General features: G+C 40.4%; 1 protein-coding gene across 9 annotated transcripts in view; it reads left to right on the forward strand.

Moving 5' to 3' along the window:
- Positions 1 to 25073, forward strand: part of PTBP3 (polypyrimidine tract binding protein 3) — a 201191-nt gene that overhangs the window by 141365 nt on the left and 34753 nt on the right. For all 9 annotated transcript variants that reach the window (XM_075593938.1, XM_075593930.1, XM_075593921.1 and 6 more), the window contains 3 exons: positions 2001 to 2165; positions 3390 to 3500; positions 17279 to 17453. In XM_075593938.1, the coding sequence (XP_075450053.1) occupies positions 2001 to 2165; positions 3390 to 3500; positions 17279 to 17453 (451 nt within the window). The remainder of the gene's footprint in view (positions 1 to 2000; positions 2166 to 3389; positions 3501 to 17278; positions 17454 to 25073) is intronic.

A 25073-nucleotide genomic window follows, 5' to 3' on the forward strand; every position in this document is an offset into this window, starting at 1 on the left:
CGAAGGGCCTCTGTAAACCTCACGCCCCCCGCAGTCAGTCTTGCGCCCCCCAGTTTGTGCACCGCTGCCATAGAGCACCATCCCTCTTGACGTTCAGTGTCCATGTGGTGCGCTCAAAGGATTAAATGGCTGCCGTTTCCTCTCCATTTGCGTTGTTGTTGGTTTTTTTTTGCGAGATGTGAATTATTTCATTTAAATGGAGCTAATGTCCGCACTCCCAGGGTTTTAATTCAAACTGGTGAACAAAAGCCAGCGGTTGACGTGTGATGGTACTAATGGGGACAGAGGGCCACTACATATCTACAAATAAAGTGGAATTGAACATTGGTGAATAAAGAAAATAAGATAGCGCTTAGACCACTTCTCTTCCCGTCTATTCTTGCATCTTAAATCTTGCTAAAATATAATCTAAAGAATTTTGCATCAATGTGTTTTTTAAAAATAAATAAATCAGTAGAGCTGCTTTCATTCGTCTGCTTCAATAGCTGCATAAGGCCCCGCTCACACTGCCTGTGACGCGTGCGCACGTTCGTCACTCTGTGATGCTAGTGGATGAGAGTTTTCACACTAGAAACTGCTTGTGGCGGCAAAGTACAGCGTTGACGCTGCAACATTTTGCCGCCACAACCCAAATTAAAATTTCGAGCTGCAGTCGCGTCACGTGAGCTGGTTCCGCCAATAAGAGCGAACCAGCTCCATGACGCCTTCGTCACGCCCCCAATCGCCACGACCCAACTCCTGCAGCTAGCGCACAGATCGCTGGGCTGCAGGAGCACGCAAGCGCGGGGCCGTAGCAGGCAGTGTGAGCTCGGCCTAAGAGCGTTGTCAAAGTAAAAACAGTCCAAGTTATCTGATAACACATTTTGGAGGCAGCACTGAATTTTTGTAAACTGCTAGAATCAAACAGCAACAAAGGGGTTAATCCACAGTCCTACATAGTAAATTCTAGGGTGGGTGCACTAGGGGAGAATAAACAGAGCGAATGTGTCAGAGCCTCCAGAGGGAGGGTGAGGCACCGCGGAGTCCCCAAATTAAATGCACTCGGCACACCTATGTTATGACAATCTGCTAAGTAGCAGTAGGAAAGCCCAAAGTGGTACAGTGTACGATGATGCTTAGATAGGTAGTATACGTGTGATCAATTATCAAGCAATAAATGCCCCAAACAGTTGTGGATGGTTAGATAGTTGTAAAGTTAAACTAAACAATGTTATTAGTATATTACACAATAAAACAAGGGGGTAATTATATAGTGAACACTAAAAATGCTGGTGAGCAACAACAAGCAAATCAAACCGTAATGCTTTTGTATAGCAGATGGCAACTTGAACTATTGTTTGCGGCAGTTGTCGCACCCCAGTTCGTGGTTGCTTGCCGATAATTACTGATATTGGTAATCGGCGCAAGAAGTCGCTGCCTGTGAGGAGCGCCTGGGCGGTTAAGTGGGATTCCTCTGTGTTCAGATGTGGTACTAAATGCCGCAATTGATACTTAGTAGCATTGCAAGCCAATCTATATAGTCAAGTGGTTGCAGCAAATGTAGCAGCCTGATGTTTGTGTCTAATTGGCCAATAGATCAATGCAGCGTCCAAGTAGTGGGGTGGCAAGGTAATTAGCCTCTATGTATGACCTGTGGCTAGATTATGCGTTCTTGTAGTGCCCAAGTAGAGCCAGGGTAGTTATGACAGAGATCCACTAATTGCCTATATTACGAACTAGTTTGTGTACTTCGATGTTGGTGTTGAATGTAGCAGACTGCTGCTTGGTAACCAGAAAACCAGTAACTCATTAAATTGTTTGCAGCAATTGTAGCAGCCTTGTGCTACTGTAGGTGGCTAGTTGGGTAATAAATCACTGTAGCGTCCAATTAGTCGAGTGGCAAGATAATAAGCCTGTGCATGTGTGTGTGTGTGTGATCTGATTATAGGTGCTTGCACGTCTGTTTAGAGACCGTATGAGCAGTGCTTGTTCATAATACAGTGATTTTTACTTTATTGCAGAGAGCACAGGCTGCCTTGCAAGCAGTGAGCACCGTCCACTCAGGAGGTCTGGCTCTCTCGGGCGGGCCGGCTGGTGAAGGCTTAGTACTCTCAGGACAGAGTCCAGTTCTCAGAATCATTGTGGAAAACCTCTTTTACCCGGTCACTTTGGAAGTACTGCATCAGGTATAATGGAAGACGTGCACCAGTCCCTGTGCCGTCTGGTTTGTTTTTTTGTTTGATTTTTGTGGGTTTTTTTTTGTTTTTTTAGAGCAATACAGGAAAACTGAAGAGGATGCAGACATCTGTACTTGTAGCTACAATATAGTTATATGGTAGAGTCGATTGTTCGTCTTCCTGCTGTAAAACTTGTCAAAGCAAAGGAATCCCGTTGAAAGGAATTGTTTCTTTTCCTTTTGATAACTCTGGTGCAGTTCTCTTGCAGTGGTTATACCACTTACAGCCTGGATATTATTAATGAAACTTGTTCCCTAAAAAAACGCATCAGATTTTATGTGCTTATAGCCCACACACAAAATAAAAACTCTCTTACTTTAGCAAAAAGTTGAAGAATAATATGAATTGTGGTTTTGGTTGGGTTACTTTTCTAATGGACCGACATGAGTTGTGCAGGTACAGGTTGCCTGGAGAATGTCAGGAACGGACATGAAAACAGGTGTTTTTATTTAATTCCATAGTGTTTTCCTTGTGTTACTGCTTACATAGTGTTATTCACCTATCAGGAGAATTAAAGGTGCCAACTTCTATAAAAAAAAATATCTCTAGAATGTAATGTCGGGTACAATAATCTAGAATATAATTTAAAAATGCCGTATTGTACATCAAAACTTGGATATTTGTCATTTCTGGACTGCTGATACACAGGTAGAACGTTAAAATAAAGACCATGTCACTGTTATAGTTACGATAATGTTGGCAATTTATCAAGGCATTTTTGGAACAGAGTAGATGCAGATGGGATCATTTTCATCTTGAGCCTCTATGCGTCAGTGTATAATGCACTCTGCCCCATATCAGTCAGCTTGCGATACAGAGAGTGTTAAAAGAAGCGGTTATGGAAGCATTGTGACACACGCTAATGAGAGGTATCAAATTGTGCAGCTCTCCCTTCAACCTGCATCAAAAACTCTGCCAAGTTGAAGGTGACATAACTTTCTGGCCTCTTAATAATAAGCACCAGATGTACAGTAAGAAACATTTTGTTACCTTTGACGCAACTATGCTTCAAAATAAATGAAGCAATGCATCAAATGCGCGTTTTCTGTTCCAGTACGGCCTTGATACATAGCCCTGAAATCCTAGTAACTCCAGCTCTCAGTGAGATGTCCCCAGGGTATCTACGATAGACTATTTCTCACATTGACTCCTCACGTGTGTTCCACATTGCAGATCTTCTCCAAGTTTGGAACAGTATTGAAGATCATCACTTTCACAAAGAACAACCAGTTTCAGGCTTTGCTTCAGTACGCTGATCCAATGAACGCACATCACGCCAAAGTGGTAAGAACTCACACACTTAAGGGGGAAAAAATAGTCTATATTCCTTTTGTATGTTTTTTTTACTGTTATTCCTGATTTTTGGCAGCCTTACGTTCTGCATTATCGGAGCCACAAAGCTTCTTTGTGTAATAATGTTCCTGGTAAACAAAAGCCTTTAGTAATGAATGAGCCTGAAATGCACTGGGATCCAGCGCTGGGAGAGCTGACCTATTTTGCAACATTGAGATAAGTGGCGCTTATATACTGTACACTGGGAAAAGGGAATCTACTTTTTTTTTATAGGGCTTACTGTGTGTTTATTTTTTACACTATATCTGAACGTGTGTGTGTGTGTGTGTGTGTGTGTTTATGAAGATGGGTATTTAATTGTGAAGACCGGAATCTTAAAAGTTAGTGTCAAGTAATTGATCTATGGATTACCCATCACATGAAACATGCAACGCCTCCTTACACTTCTTCACTCAATAAGAGAGAGATGCTCTCTGACGCCTATTCAATATGCTGGGAAACCACTCTGTAAGAGTTCCACTGATCCCCATTCACTTGAATAGGGCTCAGCGGCTCCCCGGACATGGAGAGACGGCTTCACAGCATATTGAATAGGACATAGGTGTCCACACCACACAGAGGAGAAGTTAAGGGACTGACGTTCAAGAGGTGGGCAATAAGAATTTATTGGGGCAACCCCATACATTTCACAGAACATTATAAAGAATATACAGACACTCGTTCTTCTGCTAGTGCTTTAGAGCGGGACAATCACGCACCATTGTTTTGTAAATGGCTGCACATGGGGGTGGGGCTGTGGGCCCATTGCACCTGCTGGAGCGCGCCATATACAGTAACAGCTGCTACATCTGTATTGTACTTATTGGAATTCAACTGATAAAGCTACAAGTTCTTAAAAAAAACCTCTCAAACCTGCCATGCTGCTTTGAGCAGAGTGATATAATTGTGTTTCTTTTCATAGTAGCGCAAACACGAGCGACGCTGAAACTGTCTGAGACAAACAGTGTATGACATCTGGAAGTGAAACGCCTGGGATAGTAGGAGCCAGGGACTATACATGTAATTGGAAAGCAGGAGTGACAGAAATCAGCTGAGATTTTATTTATTTTATTTATAAAATTTAGCAAATCGCCATTTCAATTAGTTAGAAGGCAATGGTCTGCTCATGTAACAAGGCAACGTGGTTTTTCCCCCCACAAATGTTGTGTAACCCGTGTCTCCCCCCCTCCCCACTTGGGATTACTAGGACCTTAGAGGGTAATAAATACCACATCCAAGCCCCTGAATAATTAGTTAGTACCCAAAAGCTAGAAATAACTCTTACATAAATGAGTTCTAGCAGTGCTCAGGGATAAAGTGAATGAAAACAACAAGAAAGATTCCCTGTAAGAGCACACGGGTAAATCAAGTCAAATATAAACACATTGTATTGATGTACCATAAAACTGTATAAAGAAATGGTAACATGGAGGGGGACTCCTACCCATGAATTACAATGGACATGCATGTACTGCAAGGCTAAATATGTAATACTACTGCTAGTAACCACATGGGACGGTAGTATAAAGTGATGCACAGAGGGCAATAGTAATGACCAAGAGATGGCAAAAACTACCTACAGTATACTGTAGGACACACAAGCCTGTTGGAAAGTAGGTTGTAGCTAAATAATTACTACACGCAGCTATAATGTTGCAAAGAATGACATGTAAACAAACACATGATTATGTGTAAAGACACAAAAGATGCACCTGAATTATTGAAGAAATACAGTCTAGCATAGACAATGAGGCACAATAACAGAGATGTCCACAAGTGAAACAATGCTGCAGTGAGTAAACTGAATTCACAAATTAAAGTCCATCTGATGAAAGCACAGTCATTCTCATGATATAAGCATCAACATGCTAGTGTCCTGAGGCAGTAAGCAGAAAAAGCATAGTTAGTCCATGATACTTCACCGCTAGAGAGTTAGCATATGCAGACTTGTCAGGTCCAATAGATACAGAAGGGGGGTCCCCCGCCATCTCCCACTCTGCGCGTTTCGTCGATTGACTTCTTCGGTGAGTGGTGACGGTGTATGAAAAAGTAGACCTTTAAATGGCAAACGGAGCCCTGAATTCGTGCCGAAACCGGTGATTGTACAACCAGCTGTAGGCAGAGCTTATTATACCACTGGTATTTTAAGCTCTGCTTACAGCTGATTGCTCCGGGACACTGTCGCTACGTAACTCCGCCCACTAGTACCCGATTAGTTGCTTATCCAATCAATGGGGAAGAAAATACTCACCTGTGGTATAATAAGCTCTGCCTACAGCTGATTGTACGAACACCGGTTTCCGACTATTTTGGCAGAAATTCTGGGCTCTGTTTGCCATTTAAAGGTCTACTTTTTCATACACCCTCGCCACTCCCCGAAGAAGTGCTCTTCCAGGGAATCTTTCTTGGTGTGTGTTTATGTGTGTTTGTGTGTGTGTGTGTGTGTGTTTGTGTTTGTGTGTATCCTATCTATCTCTCGGATCCCTGGAGTTCTTCACTGCGGAGTAACCTCACTGTGCGTATAGGTTAGTGTAAAGGGCAAGAATTCCATTTTCTTGTTTTGGAGTTAGGGACAGTGCCCTTCCCAGATAGTGCCCATAGAGATGGCTGTTCCCTACTCTCCTAATGTATATGGAGGAAGCCTATGCATAGACGGGGCTCCCCAAACTGTGACTTTGAGGCATAGCAGTATCAGCCCAATTCGAGGGTCGTTCGCTAGCTCACCCAGAAGACCACAAGGTGGCATTCAGTACCCGAGAGTAGAATACTGAGTACAGCCTCTAGGACTTGGGACTAGGCCAAGAAGGTGCCCCCCCAAGAGACAGGGTGCCACAGACACTATAAGGGAAATGGACCAGTTGGGTAACACAGGTGGAATGAAGCCTCAGAACCTCCCTAATGGGCCAAGATTGGGGTCACTAGAGAAGAGAAAAGAAGCGGTACAAATAGTGGCGAGAGCAAAGACTGTACATGTTGTCAGTACTTATCCACTGCAGTAAATAAAGCTGTTTGTTGAATAAAGTTCCTGACGCCCTTCATAGCATCTTCTATGCCTAGCCTGCACGAATCCCGCACCCTGACAAGGTAACAAAGACTGAGCACTGCCACGTACAATAGACACTCCACGTAAACTCCTCATGAGCCGGGCAAGGAGGGTTACAGTTGTTATAGAGTAGAAAAGGAAAGTATATTGTGTCATTTCAAGATCATTCCAGATCAATTAATCTCAGCAGTTAAGCACAATTATTTGAATAGTCATGTCCCCCATGAGATATACTGTACTGTATGAGTAATTATTTTTACAAGATGTATACCTCATAACACAGGCATATATGTACCTTCCTTTTTGGAGAGGAGGAGCGCAAAATAGCTCAGTGATATATGTGGATAAAAAGATAAAAACACATATAGTGCATTGTGTAGATACTATAAATAGTCAATCATATAGCCTGAGATAGTTGCACTCACAAAACTTCTAGTTTAAATAAGCATGTCAGAGATCCTTCTCTCTCTGACTGGAGCCCTTGTGATGGATGTATGTAGTAATTCTCAGGATATCCCTCAATGGGTTAATGGTATTGGCATGGAAAAGAAAAAAGCCACAATAGTGTATACTATTTGACCAAAATGTATTAAATACAGAGTAAAAGAGCTGTTAAACTCACATTTCCAAAGAAAATAACAGGCATTGGAGAGAACCACTGGATAAGGTAGGACCCCGTCGGTATACAGCTTCTTGGCACTTCACTCGCGTCTCACGATCTCACGGTCTAAGTTCCACATTCGTCACTTCCGGAATTGCGTCACAAGTGAGGGCGGAAGTGCGGTCTGCCTCTGAAATCGGCTCCGATTTGCCAGTCCTTCAATCCCCAGGTCCTCCAACAATGCTAACGCTAACTACGCGTTTCGCAGATGCTTCGTCAGGAGCTATGATTTTTGGGAGCGCCCGGTCCATTTCCCTTTTGCCTGCACATACTTTAACTGGCAGGTACATATATATAACGTAAGATCACACCATGTAATGGTCACCCAGTCGTGCTTTTGAATTCCCATTTGCTTGTTTGTTAGCAACTTTGATATGTTAGAGGAAGCTCTGGCCTGTGTCATTGTTACACTGTTAAATTAGAGTTGGCAATTAGGTTTGGTTATGCTGGTAACAATAAGATTACGATCTGTGCTGTATCTCCTCCCACACCGTTGCAACCATGTGTGACTTGCTAGCAAAAGTTGAGTGTATTTTATATTGTTAGACATGCTTTTCAGATCTGGGCTACTGGACCACGTCAAAAGCTACCAAATATACACAAATGCGTTGAAGCATTGAGCAATCCTAGAACCTTGTGTACTGTATTCCACAAAAAGAGGTTGAGGAAGCACTGATCTAGTGCTTCAGTAATCTCTGCTTTCTTTACTTATGTTTTTAGGCAAGTGTGTAACATGAGTGACATTACTCTGCGGAAATAATAGAGTTGCTGTGTAATGAATAAATACATTTGATGGTACCTAAGGAAAAATAATTATGAATACAAGAAGCAGCCATTGGGTGTATTTAAATTGCAAATAAAATGTTAACGCCAAAATAACCTTTGGAATTGCTATAAAGTCTAAGATGATCCTAGCAAAGAAGCTGTGTGTTGAAAATTGATTGCTTTTACGGATTTTCTTGAGTCAATATTGACTGATTAATTAAGATGCACGGATTCCTGTCTCATGTAATAACCAAAGACTAATCAAAAATAGGCTTTGTACAACTGTACCAAAAATGTCTAACATTTTAATTTCCAACACTGAAGCATTTATACAGTAGAATTACTGTTGCATAAATGTGCCCAATTCTATTATTGCTTAGGCCGCGCGTATAGTGGACGTGACGTCGTCACTAGCGAAAGTTATATTTTGCTTTGCGGAGGCGTTGCGGGCTTCCGGGCATTTGATTTGTTCAGGGGCTGTCACGTGAGGCGACAGCCCTTGAAAAATCAAATATTCCTGGCTTCCAAAGTCCGCGACGCGACATCGCTCCATCGCATTGCCACCGTCGCGCTTACTATAAGCGCACTCGGCGGCGGAAATGTATTTGTTTTTGGGCGGCGTCGCCCGTCGCGGGCTCTAAACGCACGGCTTTAGTCAGCAGATTTTATTTTGTTCAGTTAGGTTTTCCGAGAGTGAAACTTTTGATTAATTTACGACCTGGTAATTGCTATCCCTGCAAAAAAATGTATGTGCTAAAACACTCGAGGAATTAAAAATTCCAAGCGGAAATTGGGAGATATTTGGTACATGGCAGACACACAATATGGCTTCGCTGCACGCAGACCTTAAATATTTTGCGTTTCTCTGCAAGCTAAAAGTGACACACTTGGTGTATTCATTTGCTTGTCCACTCCCAGAATAGGAATATTTGCTGTTTCAACACAGGTTGGGGAACCCGTATGAGAATGAATGCACTTGAGTACAGTATGTTCTCTCTTTATCAGACAAGGCAGTCCATTATTCAGTGGTCTAAATGCTGCCATCTCTTTAAAGACGTGTTTAAACAAAGTCAAGAAATCCGACCACTTTTGTAAGTATTGAGCAGTCTGGAACTCTGCCCAATATATCATACACCTGTTAATCATTGGAAACCAGAAAGCATTAGATACTATGGCCCAGATGCACCATGCTCTGTTAGGCTATTTAGCGCAAAGTTAACCTAAATTAACGTTGCGTTTATAGTAACTTATATACAAGTTCCAGATATTACAACACTGGGGGTAGGTATGGCAATACACACATTATCTGGCTCCTCCTAAGCCAAACAATTAAGTATTATACACCAAAGGGGTTAATGTCCTTGTAGATAATCATTAGGAACATAGGATATGCCTATTCTAAATTAAAATGTATGCCCCGTTTAATACGGGTATAAAATGAGATGCATATCACATGCTAAACACAATTGTGTTCACTGTTGTGAATCATCCTGCAGAGGGTATATCTACTGTACTGCAGAGGGTATATCTACTGTACTGCAGAGGGTATATCTACTGTACTGCAGAGGGTATATCTACTGTACTGCAGAGGGTATATCTACTGTACTGCAGAGGGTATATCTACTGTACTGCAGAGGGTATATCTACTGCAGAGGGTATATCTACTGTACTGCAGATGATATATCTACAAGTTTGAAGGTTTTGCAGAGACCCAGTAGGTAACCATAGAATTGAAACCACAGTACAGTATACAACAAATGTAACAACAATGTATTTTGTGTTTAGCATGTGATATGATCTAATTTTATACCCGTATCAAACGGGGCATACATTTGAATTTAGAATAGGTATATCCTATGTTCCTAATGATTATCTACAAGGACATTAACCACTTCGGTGTATAATACTTTATTGTTTGGCTTGGGAGGAGCCAGCTAATGTTTGTATTGCCATACCTACCCCCAGTGGTTTAACTATATTTATTGTATGCCCTGAATTTATCATTATTTGATTAAAACTTTATTATTTTTTATTTTGTGCATATGAATGGGAAATCTGTTCGGGATTATATATTTTCCTACATATCTGTCCCCCTCGAGTGCTTTACCAGGGATTCTTTCCCGGGTGTTACTTTGTAATATCCGGACCTTGTATATATGTATACTCACTTCCCTATGCACCATGGGGTTTTACTTCACAAATTACTCACTCCATAATTAAGCTGAGCGATAGGCTAAATTGTGTATATAGTGTTTATAGTAACTTATCCACTAATGGGAATAACCCAGTTTTACTCCTTTGTAGTGTAGGGTTCCATTTTGCCAGCCGTTGGTGCTAGTCATTTGCAAAAGAAACATTCCCCCTAGCATTGCATAGGAATTTAACGCTGTTCCGGCTAACGCAGGGATTTCACTTTCTCTTTATCTTTCACCTTTAGGCAAGATATACATAGCGCCAGGTTATTTTAATCGAACATGATGTAGTACTAATTTAACCAGACGTTAAGCCTAATGAAATATACAACATCTGTTTTTGCCTATAATTCACTTTCTGAATATGCATTAAACTGTGAGAAAATAATACAGCTAAACCCCGTTATAACGCGGTCCTTGGGGTCCACAACCCAAAGACCGCGTTACAACCGGGGTCGCGTTAAAATTTCACCTCGCGTTAAAATTTCACCGGCATCAGCTCTGGAGCTTCCTCATTACAGATTTAAATCTCCTCCATTTTGCCGCCTTACCAGTGCTCTCCTCTTCCTGCTGTCCATGTGCTCATATCTCTCTGCTCTGCTCATCTCTCTGCTCTCTTGCCGTCGTATGCCATTGTTTTTTTCAAACATTCAATTCAATACTTTATTGACTACCAGACACAGACACAAACACAATGAAACATTAATACATTTTGTACAAAACACATGCAGGGATTGAACTCGGGACCTTCTGATACCAATGCCTTGCTTCTTACCTCTACACCATAGGCTTGGTGTGACAAGACAGAACCTATAAATATAATTATCCTCTACAACACACGGTACATGTCAATGTAAAATCTTAAGTCTATTTCTAGCTGTCTATGACATCACACAGTTCTGTGGTCTAGTGGAAGAACTCTTACCAACATATGCAAGGGTCCTGGGTTCAATTCCTTGTGTTGTAGAGGATAAATATATTTATAGGTTCTGTCTTGTAACACCAAGCCTATGGTGTAGAGGTAAGAGGCAAGGCATTGGTATCAGAAGGTCCCGAGTTCAATCCCTGCATGTGTTTTGTACAAAATCTATTAATGTTTATTTGTGTCTGTGTCTGGTAGTCAATAAAGCATTGAATTGAATGTTTGAAAAAAAAAAACCCCGATGGCACACGACGGGCAGAGAGATGGGCACAGAGATGAGCACGTGGACAGCAGGAAGAGGAGAGAGATACGGGCAGAGAGATGATGAGCACAGAGATGATGAGCACAGAGATGATGAGCACGTGGACAGGACAGCTGTAAGAGGAGAGTGGCGGCAAAATGGAAAATTTGACATGCAGGTAAGCCGGCAAAGTGGAGGCTTTCAATTCGGGAGCCATGCTCAGACCGCGTTATAACCGATTTGCGGTATAGCGAGGCGCGTTATAACGGGGTTTAGCTGTATCTGTGACTATTTTAGGTGACCTAACGTTATTTGCTCGGATTTAAACAGAACTTAGTGTATTGGGGCCTATGAGAAAAAATTGCATCCGGTTTATAGACTCCTCAAAAACCTATAAAATACAAGCAGATGTGTCTGGAGTGCTATAACAAAGGAAACGTGTGCACTTAAAGCCATCTCATACAGGCTTTGCTCCCCATTGCACTTAGATTTACTCTTGCTTTCTCTCTAAGTTTCCCAGAATAGCACTTAGAATGTAAGTTCTCTGGGGCAGAGTTCTTTAACTTACTGTGTTCATTAGACTTCTGTTCTAACTCCCTACAATTATATATCTATTACTCAATGCTAATTGCATTGTGTAACCCTTGCTTGTATTAGCCATATTATGTATGTATAATCTGTATTTATACAGCGCACGCAATGTACTTGGCACTTTACAAAAGATACAGTACAGGGAATTATAATAAGTGCAACAAACAAAATCAGACAGTATGAAAGGAAATCCCTGCCATGGAGAGCTTACAATCTAAATGATACGTGGGGAGACTTGCAGATGGCAGGTGAGGGAAGAAGTGCAGTAGATGGCAGTGCTTGGCCACAATGGTTGATGAGAGCGACTGTGGGTGTGGGACAGTAACAATAGTTTTAAGCTATTTGGAGGCTTAATTTAAGAGGTGGGTTTTCAGATTTGTCTTAAAAGGTGGTGATAGAATGTGCTTGGTGTATACTGAGTGTGAGGGAGTTCAACAGGTAAGGAGCAATGGGGGAAAAGGGTTTAAGGCTAGAGTGCAGTAGAGGTGAAAGGGGTGGAGAGGAGACATTTATGGATTGAGCGCAGGAGACGAGCAGGGGCATAACGAGAGATCAAAGCCGATATGTAGGGAGGAGCAGAAGAGTGGAGAACCTTAGAGGTAAATGATGAACTACTTTGAAATCTAAAACTAATTAGATGTTGGTAATTTATAAAAATGAAGAAAGTTCTCTGTTTTAAAATTCGTTTTTCGTCTGTTCTTTGCAGCACTGATGTAATAAGCATCTCTGAGGCTGTAATGCACTGTCTCTTCACTAAAATGGAGCCCTGTAACAATAAAGCAACTCTATTGCATTAAATCCATTGGGCAGTACTGAAAATGTAGTGTCATTGTTTTAAAACACTAGGCAACAGAAAGTTACAGTAAGTGTTTAATAAAACACAGAGATTAATCAAAATAGTTTGTTTGCAGCATCATGATAAAAAAAACTAAAAAAAAACTGATTTTATTTTTGTAACTTTTTTTTAAAGAACTGCTCTATTTATTTTATTCATAATAAATGTTACCAGGAAAATAGCAGAAGGGAAAAAAAATACCTTGCGAGTTACCTCTCGTTTTCAAGTATGTGCTGGGCACAATAATAGCAATAGCAGTTAGAACCTTTTGCATCTGGAGAGACACTCTTCTTATCCCCCTCCCATCTGGCTCTCATCAGTGAAGCATGATCTTTTAGAGACTAATGACCGCGACACGTGTAAGTGCCACTTCACAGTGATTATCCTGCCAGAACACAGACGGATCCATTTGTGGCTGTCATAAAGTGATGGTGTATTGCCTCCTGCCTGGGCTTTTCTTTTCCTCTGAACCCCTTTTTAATGCCGGAAGGCATAACAACGACTTGCATAAAGTAGAGGTGGTCCAAAGAAAAGCAATTAAAAAGCTGCATGGCTTACATCAAACTACTCCAGCAATGTCTGAAGGACCACTACATGTCCACTCGGAAAGCAGAATGAAAGATGAAAGGCTTTCAAATACCTTTACAGGCATTATTAAAATATTGTAGGGAAGCGTTTTTAAAGAGGAAATAATGGTGTTAAAAACACTGGAAGACGGTATAGTTAAAAGATTGTCTTTTTTAATCCGTTTATCCAAGAAAAAGATACAAATATTCAACATATGCGTTGTCTCTCCGATCAGGTGGAAGGAGAAGCTTATCTCCTTAACAGAAGAGTTCTGTAATTGTATGCGGTGTGTTCAATTAGATCAACACACATTCCATGTTGACAGCACCATTGCTGGAGGCGAGGCGGGTTCCTGGGAAATGTTAGAAAATACTTAGTCACAGAAAGGGTAGGGAGCGCACGGAGAAGCCTTTCTGTGGTGAGGTCTTGGAAGTGAATTAGAAATGCTTATGAGTCAAGAGGGAAGTCTATATGGAGGAAAAACTAGCTACGCATTGGATTTAAATTATTTATTTTTTTATAGAAGAACATGCTTTTTGTTGTCCATGCCATTTAGTAGATAACTCCCTGTGTTACCATGGCATGCATCGTGTTGCAGGGGTTTGCAGGCTCTCTGTCCTCCAGGGGTTAAACAAAGCAAATGTTGAGACATAATGGAATGTTGGTTTCATACTGTCTTCTTTTGTCGGATAAACCCTGTGAAGAGAGCTGAGCCTGTAATACAAGATTGTGATGTAATTAAACTCCCACAACTAAAAGGTGAATTGTAATAGGTCAGGATTAGCCGTTAAATGCGACAATTACAACTTTTATATTACTGCATCAGCAATTCTACTCTATTGAGTGCAATTGACAGACGGGATCCTTAAACTAAAGTTAAACACATCCGATCAGATAAATTGTGCATTTGGGCAATCTGCTTTTTAGTTTCAAAGTACACTACAACTAAGATGAGGGAAACCTATGGTAAAGTCACAGATTCCCCCAATAAAGAATAACGTGCACACCGTTAGCCTAATTCTTTTTTATTGGGGAACCTGTAACTTTACCATAGGTTTGCCTTATCATAATGGTAAGTTATCCCTATTTGCAAAGGTAGCATCCGAGGCCATCTATCCTGGATCACAATCACAATTTCATTACTATTTTGTTAATTCCTTGTTGAGTGGTGTATGCACCCTCTCTTGCTTTGTTTTTTGTTTTAAACCATTCAATCTGGGGGTTCCCTGGACTTGTGGCACTCCCAGCTCCAGCAAATTCCTAGTTGTAGAGAAATAAAACCTTTCATTTTTACAGAGAGAGGGTTGAGACATCAATATGGTTTTTAACCAAGAGAGACCCTGGCGATGTTGCAGCTTCCTATTGGCCGCTGGAGTTTTATTTTTCTGGAGCTGGGAGTCTTGCAATTTAGACCGCAAGAGGACACTTCAAACAGAGTACAGTAAACAATTGTCAGTGAGAGGGATTGCTGCTATAAAAAGGCAATCAAAGACTGTTTTTCTTTCATCGTTCTTTTTATACAGGATTGAAGCAGGGGATCTCCGGAGCTAAACCCCGCTAATTTCAGCTCCGGGACCCCCTGCTTCCGGAGATACTTGGTGAGTGTCGGTAGCCACTCCAGGGTTCACTATATGGCTGCTTTTCAAAGCTCCCAGGCCGTATGGGCCAATAGGAAGCTGCGATGTGATCCGGTGCGGCTTCCTATTGGCCCATGTGACGACGAAGCTGAATACTACAGCGGTACTGGCACCCGCTTCAGAGGTAAGTATCTGTGGAAGCTGGGGTCCCCGGAGCTGAAATTAATGGTGTTCAGCTTCAAATCTGTATTAGAAAATGAAGAAAAAAGGACATGAAATGGCTTGGGTTGCTCCTTTAAATGTATTATATAGTCTTCTCAAGTCCTGCTAGTTTATTGTGACGGGAAGGAAAGGAATGTAAGGATGTTCTTTTGTTTAGCATTTTGTAATGCAGCTTTCCATAAAATGTCTTTTCGTAAGTCCGTTTGTTTTAAAGGGATAAAATCACAGTGCATCGTTGTGGCAGTTAAACTCCCGGGTCACATCTGTCCAATTTACTACTGCTGTTAAAAATAAGAAACATTTTTTGTGTAGTATTGCTGCTTTGAGAAATATGAATGTGCGGCCCAGAACGGTTGTTTTTCCTGCTGGAGCGCATGTCATCAATAGATCCTTCGTGTATATGATGATTTCGTTTATGATGTGCGAGTCAAAGATGTCCTATTCTGCCTATTACAATGTGCACCAGGTTGCAGAAACGTGCTCAGTTTGCAACAGTTAATCTCTCGGTATGATCAGGTTTCAGACCTGCTTGATTTTTGCTCACCGATAATGCTGAAATACAACCTTGAGACGCACAGGTTGATTTATACCGTTTTGATAAGGATTTCCATAGCCCAGCTCGCTGGTTCTGAAACTTGTCCCTAATTACTCTGGTAGAGGTACCCAAAGCCTCTACAATTCCTCTGGGGCACATTATGGGTTTTTTTCTATTGCTATTAGAAGCTCTGTGCGGAAGGTTGTTTTGTGACATACTGCTTTCAGACACTGTCTCACTAACCTTCATAAGTATGATATGTATATGTATTGAGGATATAATTATGTACTATGGTCCTCCCCTGTGACTAACACTTGAAGCTTTTCAGGACTCCTCGTCTAACGTCTTCTTTTGCTCCATATAACCGCCAGCACAAACTGAGCAAAATAGAAGTAGTGATTTAGTGACTGGTTTATGAGCCATTGTGCTAATCGCAAGTGGGGCAGAGCAAAGTTCTGTCAACAGGCGCATGCTCTGCAATGAAAGTTCAATGAGCTTTTTGTGATTTATAAATAAACTATTAATGTCTGCTTAAGCCAATAAATGCAGTGAAGTTTCTCACTCCCTTACCACCGCTTACTTCACTCGTCATCTGAAAAAAAGTGCTGATAAACTAGTCTGTGGCTAAATGAAAAGCAGAACGTGGCTGAGTCATGGCATTGGCTTTATAGGAAATGGCAGCCAGTGAACCATGATCAACTGATCTTGCAAACTATGATTCAGACCCATTAATCTGCTCCCACCTGCTTTCTCATACCCTCATTAGTGACACCCACAGTTGAGTTTCACCTTATACTAATAATTCAGTAGACAATGAGTTCCCGAACATCTCCCATCATGCACTGCTTCAGTGTTAATCATCTGGGGGGCAACATAATTACTTAGCCTCTCATAGAGCAACTGTTAGCGCTGATGTGCTGGCAATGATATTAATACTGTACTACACTGAATAAGAGATACAAAAAGAACGATTCCTGCGCTCCTACAAATTAGGCTTAAGATAAAATAATAATATCGTGAAAAAGGGGTATTTTGTTAAACCCTTTGGCCAAAGCATTTGTAAGCCTGCATGCCACGTCAAGGAATAAGAGATGTCCGAGAGGTTTTGTGAGCGATTACTAGGATTGCCAAATCTATTGAATGTAGCGGTACTGTCCAGAATGTGTATTAAATTATTATAGGGGTCCATGTAAAAATTAATACGAAGTGAAAAGTGACTCCGTGTGAGTGCTCCTGTCTAGGAAATGTCCAAATTCAAGTAGTGAGCTGATGTAGACTCTGCAGAAAGGAGGAAGAAAGCCAAGACCGAAAAAGAAAGGCATTCGGTTACTCATTGCTTTAAAAAATAAGCTGCAGTGATGACTCCTGGGAAATATATATATATATATATATATATATATATATATATATATATATATATATATATATATATAATCTGTGTGTGTATATATGTTAGATTTTAAGTGACCTTTTGTATTTAGATCATTTGTGTTCTTGCCGCCGTCTGCTTTTCTCTTGTCATATTTAGCTTCATAGCCCCTCAACATATAACCTGTTTTGTTGTCTTCTGCTCGTAAAGTCACTAGATGGGCAGAATATTTACAACGCGTGCTGTACGCTGCGCATTGAATTCTCCAAGTTGACCAGCCTTAACGTCAAGTACAACAATGACAAGAGCCGAGACTTCACACGCCTTGACCTACCTACTGGAGATGGGCAGCAATCCCTTGACACCACAATGGCTGCAGCTTTTGGTAAGCTAAAGTCCTTATTGCTAGAGGGGGCTGCTATGTAAGGTAGATATATATATATATAAAAGTGAATCTATTGTGCCACAAAAACTATTCATCATAATTAGCGGCATTTGTTGGTGCTGTATGTCATAATTCATGTTCTTACACTTGGCGCACGTTCTCTTATTCTGTCTATGATGACCTGTTCATACATATGAATGCATTAAGAATTGTTTGCGTCTACTTGCATCCTTTACACCAAGAAAAACTTGTTTGACAATTTTGAGGCATTTAGAGCGCCCAAAAGTGGTGCATACTTGCATTGTTTTATATCCATATAATGTGCATATGTGCACCAACAACAAACTCCAAATTCTACCTGTAACTCCACCCCCTAAAGACCTTGAATCCATAATAGTTTTTTATGACCTGTCCCCAAAAACACTGTGGTTTGTAGTCTTTTTCAGGTTTTCTTATTACTTTTAGTATTTCTTTTCTTTTAAAGGGCATTTAAAGCCGTATATACATGGCATAAAAGATGCACATAACTGTGCCCTGTACTGCGGTGGAAATATATTGGATAGTCTTCTTTAAAAATAAAAATAAAAAATTCTTATATAATATAGTTTTGTTATGTAGCTCTACAAGGGGCCTTACATTGTATATAGAATGTTTAAAGCACAAGTCTCTGCCCTGTTTTGACAGAGGGATTGTTCAAAGTCACAAAAGCCAAAGCTGATCCAACTATTCAAAAGGCTGAGACATTACCACCTAAACACTCCTTCTACCTTATCTTTGACAATATAACCTATTATGAGCTAATAATAAACAAGGGAGAGAAAAGAAACCCCCACACTAGATGAAGAAATAATGTGTGGTAAGTGGTGATTATCTTCAAATATAACTTTTAATATAAATCTAGTCTAAAAGTCGGCATGACAAGTGTACATACTGTACACAACATATAATGTGTTATTACCATCTCCAAAGTACAGTAAATCTGCCAGAGATTAGACAGTATTTTCTATAATCCCATCGTTTAGTGAAAAAAAGTGGTTACATACCACAGTGGGGTTACTCTTGGTACATTACCCTTGTTAGCTCCTTACTCCTTTATTTTTGGCTGAGTGCGAGCCCCTGTGTTCCCTGCTTAGGGGCACATTTCTGCTTCTCACTATATTAGGAGCTAACTCGGGTGCTCCACTCCAGTCTTCAAGCTCCCTCCACAGGTCAGGTTTTCAGTATATCCCTGCTTCAGCACAGGGTGGCTCAGTCAAATACTGAGCTTCTGATTGAGGCACGTGTGCTGAAGCAGGGACTCATTGAACCACGTGCTGAAGCAGGGATATCCTGAAATCCTGACCTGTTGGGGGGGGGGGGGGGGCTTGAGGACTGGAGTCCAGCACCCCTGAGCTAACTTAACATGCAAATTGATAGTGACCTTTCCAAATACTATGTCCATTACTGGGATAAATGACTGTGCAAGTTATTTCTTTGTTTGTTTATTTCCATGCACAATAATAGAGTAACTCATTCGTTTACAACGATCAGTAGCACCTTACAAAATAGTATGAATATGGTATTGTCCCTGAGAGAGAAAAGACAGATTGGCCTTCAACCATAATGATGAAAAGCTTCATTGACCCGTTTCTCAATTGTAACTGTGATCAGGCTCATTGGCCCACCCCTAACTAGTAGCTGTTATAGAGACTCACTAAAGTGTGATAACATCACCAATTATTAATGGCTATTCAATGGAATGGTGTTAATATTGGGGATAGTCAGCACAATCATTTTTTATTTTTTTTTGTTTGGGACAATGGCCATGTCCAACTATTGTATATGAAATTAGGTACTATTGTGCTCTTGGAAAAATAACTTCTTATGATTTAGGGGAGTACAATGTTTGCATCCTAACAACTTTCTACTTGAGAAATGGCAAGCATGCGGTTATCCTACCGAGCCGAATTTGAATACGTGCAGATGTAGCACATGTTCTCGCACTCGCTGCCATGTGCCAGCAGGTGCAGTAAGCCATTAGCCCGGCCCCTTTTTCACTTGCGCCTAATTCAAAGGTCGTGATATCTATTCCCGCTGGTATGTTATGTCCCCCTCCACTACAACGCGCCACTGCTAGCAATAAAGTCTGCTACATCTGTACCACAATATCAATTCACATAATGACATTTTTGGTATTGAAAAGACTGCAAAGATGTACAGTATATTTTCAATTTAAAAAAAATTGATTTGGTAAGGTGTGAGGGGGTGTGTGTATTTTGTTTATTTGTATATGTTATAAAAATTTTATATAGATGTAGCAATCGTTGTTTTACATTTTACTTCCTGATAATGCAGTATATCCATAGGATTTAATGGCAGTGATAAAACAGAATATCAAACCATAACTCCTAAAAGAATAAAAATGGGAAATAAATCCAAGGCCCACATCTAAATCTGATTATAAAAATATAGACATGATAGAAAAGTAGATAACAATGTGAATTTGAAATCTAAACAATTCATATAGCAAACAATATGTAAAGAGGGCTAGACTTAAACATAATGCCAGTAACCTTCTACCGGTTAAAATATGTTGAACCCCTTTTATGTTGGCTCACTGGAGTCTTGTGGTGTTTTTTGCAAACACAAATACCACTTGTGAGCGCATTCACATTCTGCAACATTGCTTTTTCCCATTATCTCTTTGCATACAATGTTCCACTGCAGCCAGGGATTCTGGGAAATTACATGAAAATGAGCACTCAGTGTAACCTTTTACATCATGTCCATGTACAGTACCATGGAGCTCTATAAGCTTATGCTCGCCGTATTGCACAGCTTTTCTGCACAGCCTGGGTGTATTTTGCAATGCCTTGAGACACTGTGTGGAATATATAGATGTCCCTCACATGCTCCTGAATCCTATTTTTCTCCCCCTCTTATTAGTGTCCGTAGGAGTACTCCAGTAGATATATGCTGTGGGACTGGGAATAATACCTAAAATGAGGAATGGGGCACCACTTTTTTTTTTTTTTTTTAAATGAATGTTTTGTTATTTTTATTAGAATATTGGCGGCCGCCACATAGACGACCCCAATAGGTTTAAGCCAAATGTACCTGCTTTGATGTGCTAATAAAGCATCTCTGCTTATGTTTGCATCTCACTTTGTGTCTGGGCACTATAAGTTGGAAAATTGGTTCCCTAAGGCAATTGGAGCTCACCAAAACAGATTTATCCTTTATAATCTCACTGTGAGACTCATTTTTGATCTTTGATTTCATGTTCGGACCATTGTGATGCCAGCTCCATTCAGTGTTTCAGCAGGCGATGTGTCTATTCCCAAAAAATGTGTGCCCCGCCCAGGATAAAATATTACATGTCTAGGGTTCCAGAAAGTCCTTCAAATGACCTCCAGTAAGAGGTTGTACCTTTTTTTTTTTTTTTTTTTTTTTTAAACGCATCTTTTTGCTCATACACCCATTTTTATCAAGGCACTTTGTGATATACATTGTTACATTGCAATTGTTACTCACAATGGTTTGCTGAGATTGACATTCAGCACCAGATCAGATTTTAGTTCATTTTCAATACCGAGTTTTTTTTGTTGTTGTTTGTTTTGGGTTATCTCGTAATATTGTCTGTAGTATAAGAACATGCAGCGAAAAAAAGCGGAAAAGCGGTCGGTGCACTGCAAAAAATGGAGTAGGGCTAAGCATAAAAAGAATTTAAAAAAAAAAACAATATCCTCGGAGAGGATAAGAGGCAAAATATCTTAGACGTTTCGCACCTGTAGGCGCTTTGTCAAAGAATGGATATCCCAGTGCCACACTACCGGATTATATACAGGCCCACACCAGAAGTGATGCTGTGCATGACCCCGATCAGCATGCACCGGACCTGTGTCTAGCAGACCAGCCGGCACCGCCCCAGATCTCGTGCACAGCGACCCCCTTGGGGGAGATCAACTATGGACAATTTATACATAAAATGTATACAACATACAGAAATTGCATGAATTGACAATGTCATATGCATGGATTAAAAACAAATGCCTCTCGAATGTTACGAAGATCACTTAATAGTTGATCGTGATGCTATTGCACCTATTTATCAATGATCTGTAACATTTATCATGCCATGATTCATTTATAAGTAGGAGTGTAAATACTAAGGAACCTGTCTCTAAAAGAGAATGGTAAAATAAATATTCTATAAATGTGCACATTAGATTTGTAATATATTCATGTACACGTCTCTTTAGTATATCGATCCTATAATTATGAAACCCACAAGGGATTTTCAATATATGCCCGCCTAATTAATTAAATATTGAAGCTGAAAATTTATACATTACAAAGCTCAAATATATAATGGCCAATCAAAAATTGGTCATTTTCTTTAAACACCAACCTGAGTATGAATTGAATGGAAATTACACCATTCATTACAACAGAGAACAGACATCCAACCTGTGTGGCTCTCCCGCTCTCTAAGGAACTTTTTAAAGACATAAATCTGGATCCACCTTTATCAGTGAACATGTATTGATATTTGTATATCAAATACAATTGTGAATATTGAGTAAATCTACTCACCTAGTGAGTGATCTAAACTCATAAAACACGAAGGTTATGTGTGATGATGTGAGAATGTTTTAACTCCCAGTCTGTATTGATCCCTCCGGGTACAGAGTCCCTAGAGTGAAAATCCAGTACATTTCTCTACGATTCAATGTAGTTTCTTGGTTGCCCCCTCTCTAGATCACCTCCCATCTTACTTTTGGTTTTCATCGTGGTCTATTAATCTCTTGGAATCCAGTCGAGTACTATCTTTCTCCAACGATGATCATTTCTTCTTGGGATAGGTCCAGCTCACTGCCATTTTAATTTCTTCAGCCTTGTGATAATGCCACAGACGTATTTGATTTTTTTTCACCCATTCATTGTTTTCCTGTCTCTTTGGTTAATACCCAGCATACATCTCTCCATAATTCTTTGCGTTTTCTGAAAACGTAATTATCTTTGCATGTAGGCTCCAGGTTTCACATCCATACGTGAGCATGGGCAGAATACACTGGTGGAAAACTTTCTTCTTGAGGCACAGTGGGAGGTTCACGTGAAATGTGCTCCAGTTTCTTCCAAATGCGCCCATCCCTTCTTCATTCTCTTATTGATTTCATTCAAAAGGTTCCCATACATAATGTGTAACGTGCCGCCATTTTTTCAGGATCAAAGACTTGGAGGTATATCATGTTGCCAACCACTGTTATAGATAATATGAAACCTGCTTTGTTGCTATGCATACGCAGCGTTTTTATTGCATCTGTGAGCACTGTGGGAGGCACACAGGCAAGGACAAATTGCATTGAATTATTAATGAATAATGTTTCCATCCATATAATGTTATCCTTAGTTCTTAACATACAATAAGTGTTTGCAGCGTCTCACTCCCCTCCTTGTGTGTGTGTTTGTATATACTGTATCACCTGATTGGGAAGGCCATGGAACAGATATACTAATTACTTACATACGGGGAAAGCAAGTGCTAATTTCTTGGTGCACACAGAAACCAAAATGTCTGCCACCATCCGCACCGCCAGTGAAGTGGCGATCGCGGTAACAGTGGTGCTGCCATTGCTGATTGTCTGCCCCAGGCGGCACTCGCATCTTGCCCTTCTCCACTGATAAGAAAGCAGGGATTTTTGCTCTAGGGGACCTGCTGGTTCAGGCAAAATCTTTGGGGGCCTCTAGTGTGTGGATGAGGGTAAATGTAAAACCTTTTATTGACAGGGGCTCGTGACCGAGCAATGTCTGACAATTGCCGCTCATTGAAATTGAAGGATGCAACAGACTTATGTGGTGGTAATCCCCCTTTTTTTAGAGCCTTTGGAGCATAGTGATGCAGTTTATGCATGTAAAAGGATGAGGATTGTGTCTGTGGGTCTAGGTTAGAATATAATATTTTCTGCTACCATTGTGGCCAAAGGCATGGGTCAAATCTCCTTAGTGAGATATTGCAAAATGTACCAAATTTTTTTCTAGTCTCCGTAAAAAAAATCCAGCTCCTGTCATTGCAATATAACATATTTTATTTCAATGTATTACATTGGGTTTTTTTTTGGGGGGGGGGGGGAATGTTTAGCTGACCCTATATATATATATATATATATATATATACATACATACATACATACATACATACATACATAGGCTGGGGTGTTCCTAACAGCAGTGGTGCAGCCGCAGCAACGCAGTAAGAACGAGACAGCACTCAGAGGTAATTTTCAAAAAAATTATATTAGAGTAGGTGGCACAAATGATACCTACTCTAATATAAATTTTTTGAAAATTACCTCTGAGTGCTGTCTCGTTCTTACTGCGTTGCTGCGGCTGCACCACTGCTGTGAGGAACAGCCCTGCCTGTTAACTACTGCTAAGGGACATGCACCTACCTTTTACTGCATGCACGTGAGTGCCAACTACTCTCCATTATATATATATATATATATATATATATATATATATATATATATATTTATACAGTGTATATTTATATTATTATTATGTATATATTTACTGTGTCTTTGAACTCGTATTATTACAGTGGGTTACATCTCAAAAGTGTATTTCACAATGTGTATAGAAGTTGCATTGTAAAATGACAGCAGCCTGAGGGTCACTGTTATTTTTGTTCTTTGAATAACCAGACATTCCTACCTATGAAAGCCCCCAAGTCTTTGTATGTTCTCACCTCCACACCCTCGATTTACATGTACAGTATATTGCTCAAGAGAAACATCTTGCCTGTTTAGAAGGGTTTTGGCAGGCTTAAATGATCCTATTGTGCAGGTGTCATTCTGCTAGTACAGCACCTGCAGACTTCAAAATGGAAATGTTAAACACGTACATTAATTCAGATTTCATTTTGTGGAGTGTTCACTGTATACAGTGTAGCTTATTATAAAGCAGATTATCTTTCATATTGATTTGCAATGCATTGCTGATTTTTGGCTGCTGGAGTTACATACAAAGTAGTCTTTTCATTGCTGCAAAGTAGTCTTTTCATTGCTGCGTGGGGGCCATTTTGATGGCAGCTACATTAAGTAAACGTTCAAAAGGTTAAATATCCAGTATTCCAATAAATCCTTTAATTACCTACAGTAAGCGGTTTTAAAGGAGCTCCTCAGATACCTCATATTCCCTTCTCTTGCTTCCCCAATTCTTGTGTTGGCAGCTATGGGAGGCTGATGGAATGAACCTCCACCCATGGTACTATAAGGAAGGTGTTGTATTGCTAACATGCACTAGTTCTTTGACGGTTGGGACAGAAAAAGTCGCAGCCCATTTCTGATCAAATTTGGCGAATACATATGCTGACTTTCTTGTGATTTGACACTTTTTTTCCCCCTCACTGAAATTGTATTGCTTTATCTGCCAGACATTTTCCAGTATAAAAATAAGGCTTTTAAAGAACGTTTGTCTGTCACTTCTACTGTATAATTACCAAACACTGGAAAGATTAAGCAATAGAATAACACATTCACTCTGCTCCTATCCATGCAAGAATCTTAGTATGTGCACTCTAAGTCTGGGAGCACTTGGGGAACCGATTTAAGACATGGATGCAATTCTGAGTGGGTT

The sequence above is a fragment of the Ascaphus truei genome, chromosome 1 (genome assembly GCF_040206685.1).
Source record: "Ascaphus truei isolate aAscTru1 chromosome 1, aAscTru1.hap1, whole genome shotgun sequence".
Taxonomy (NCBI): domain Eukaryota; kingdom Metazoa; phylum Chordata; class Amphibia; order Anura; family Ascaphidae; genus Ascaphus; species Ascaphus truei.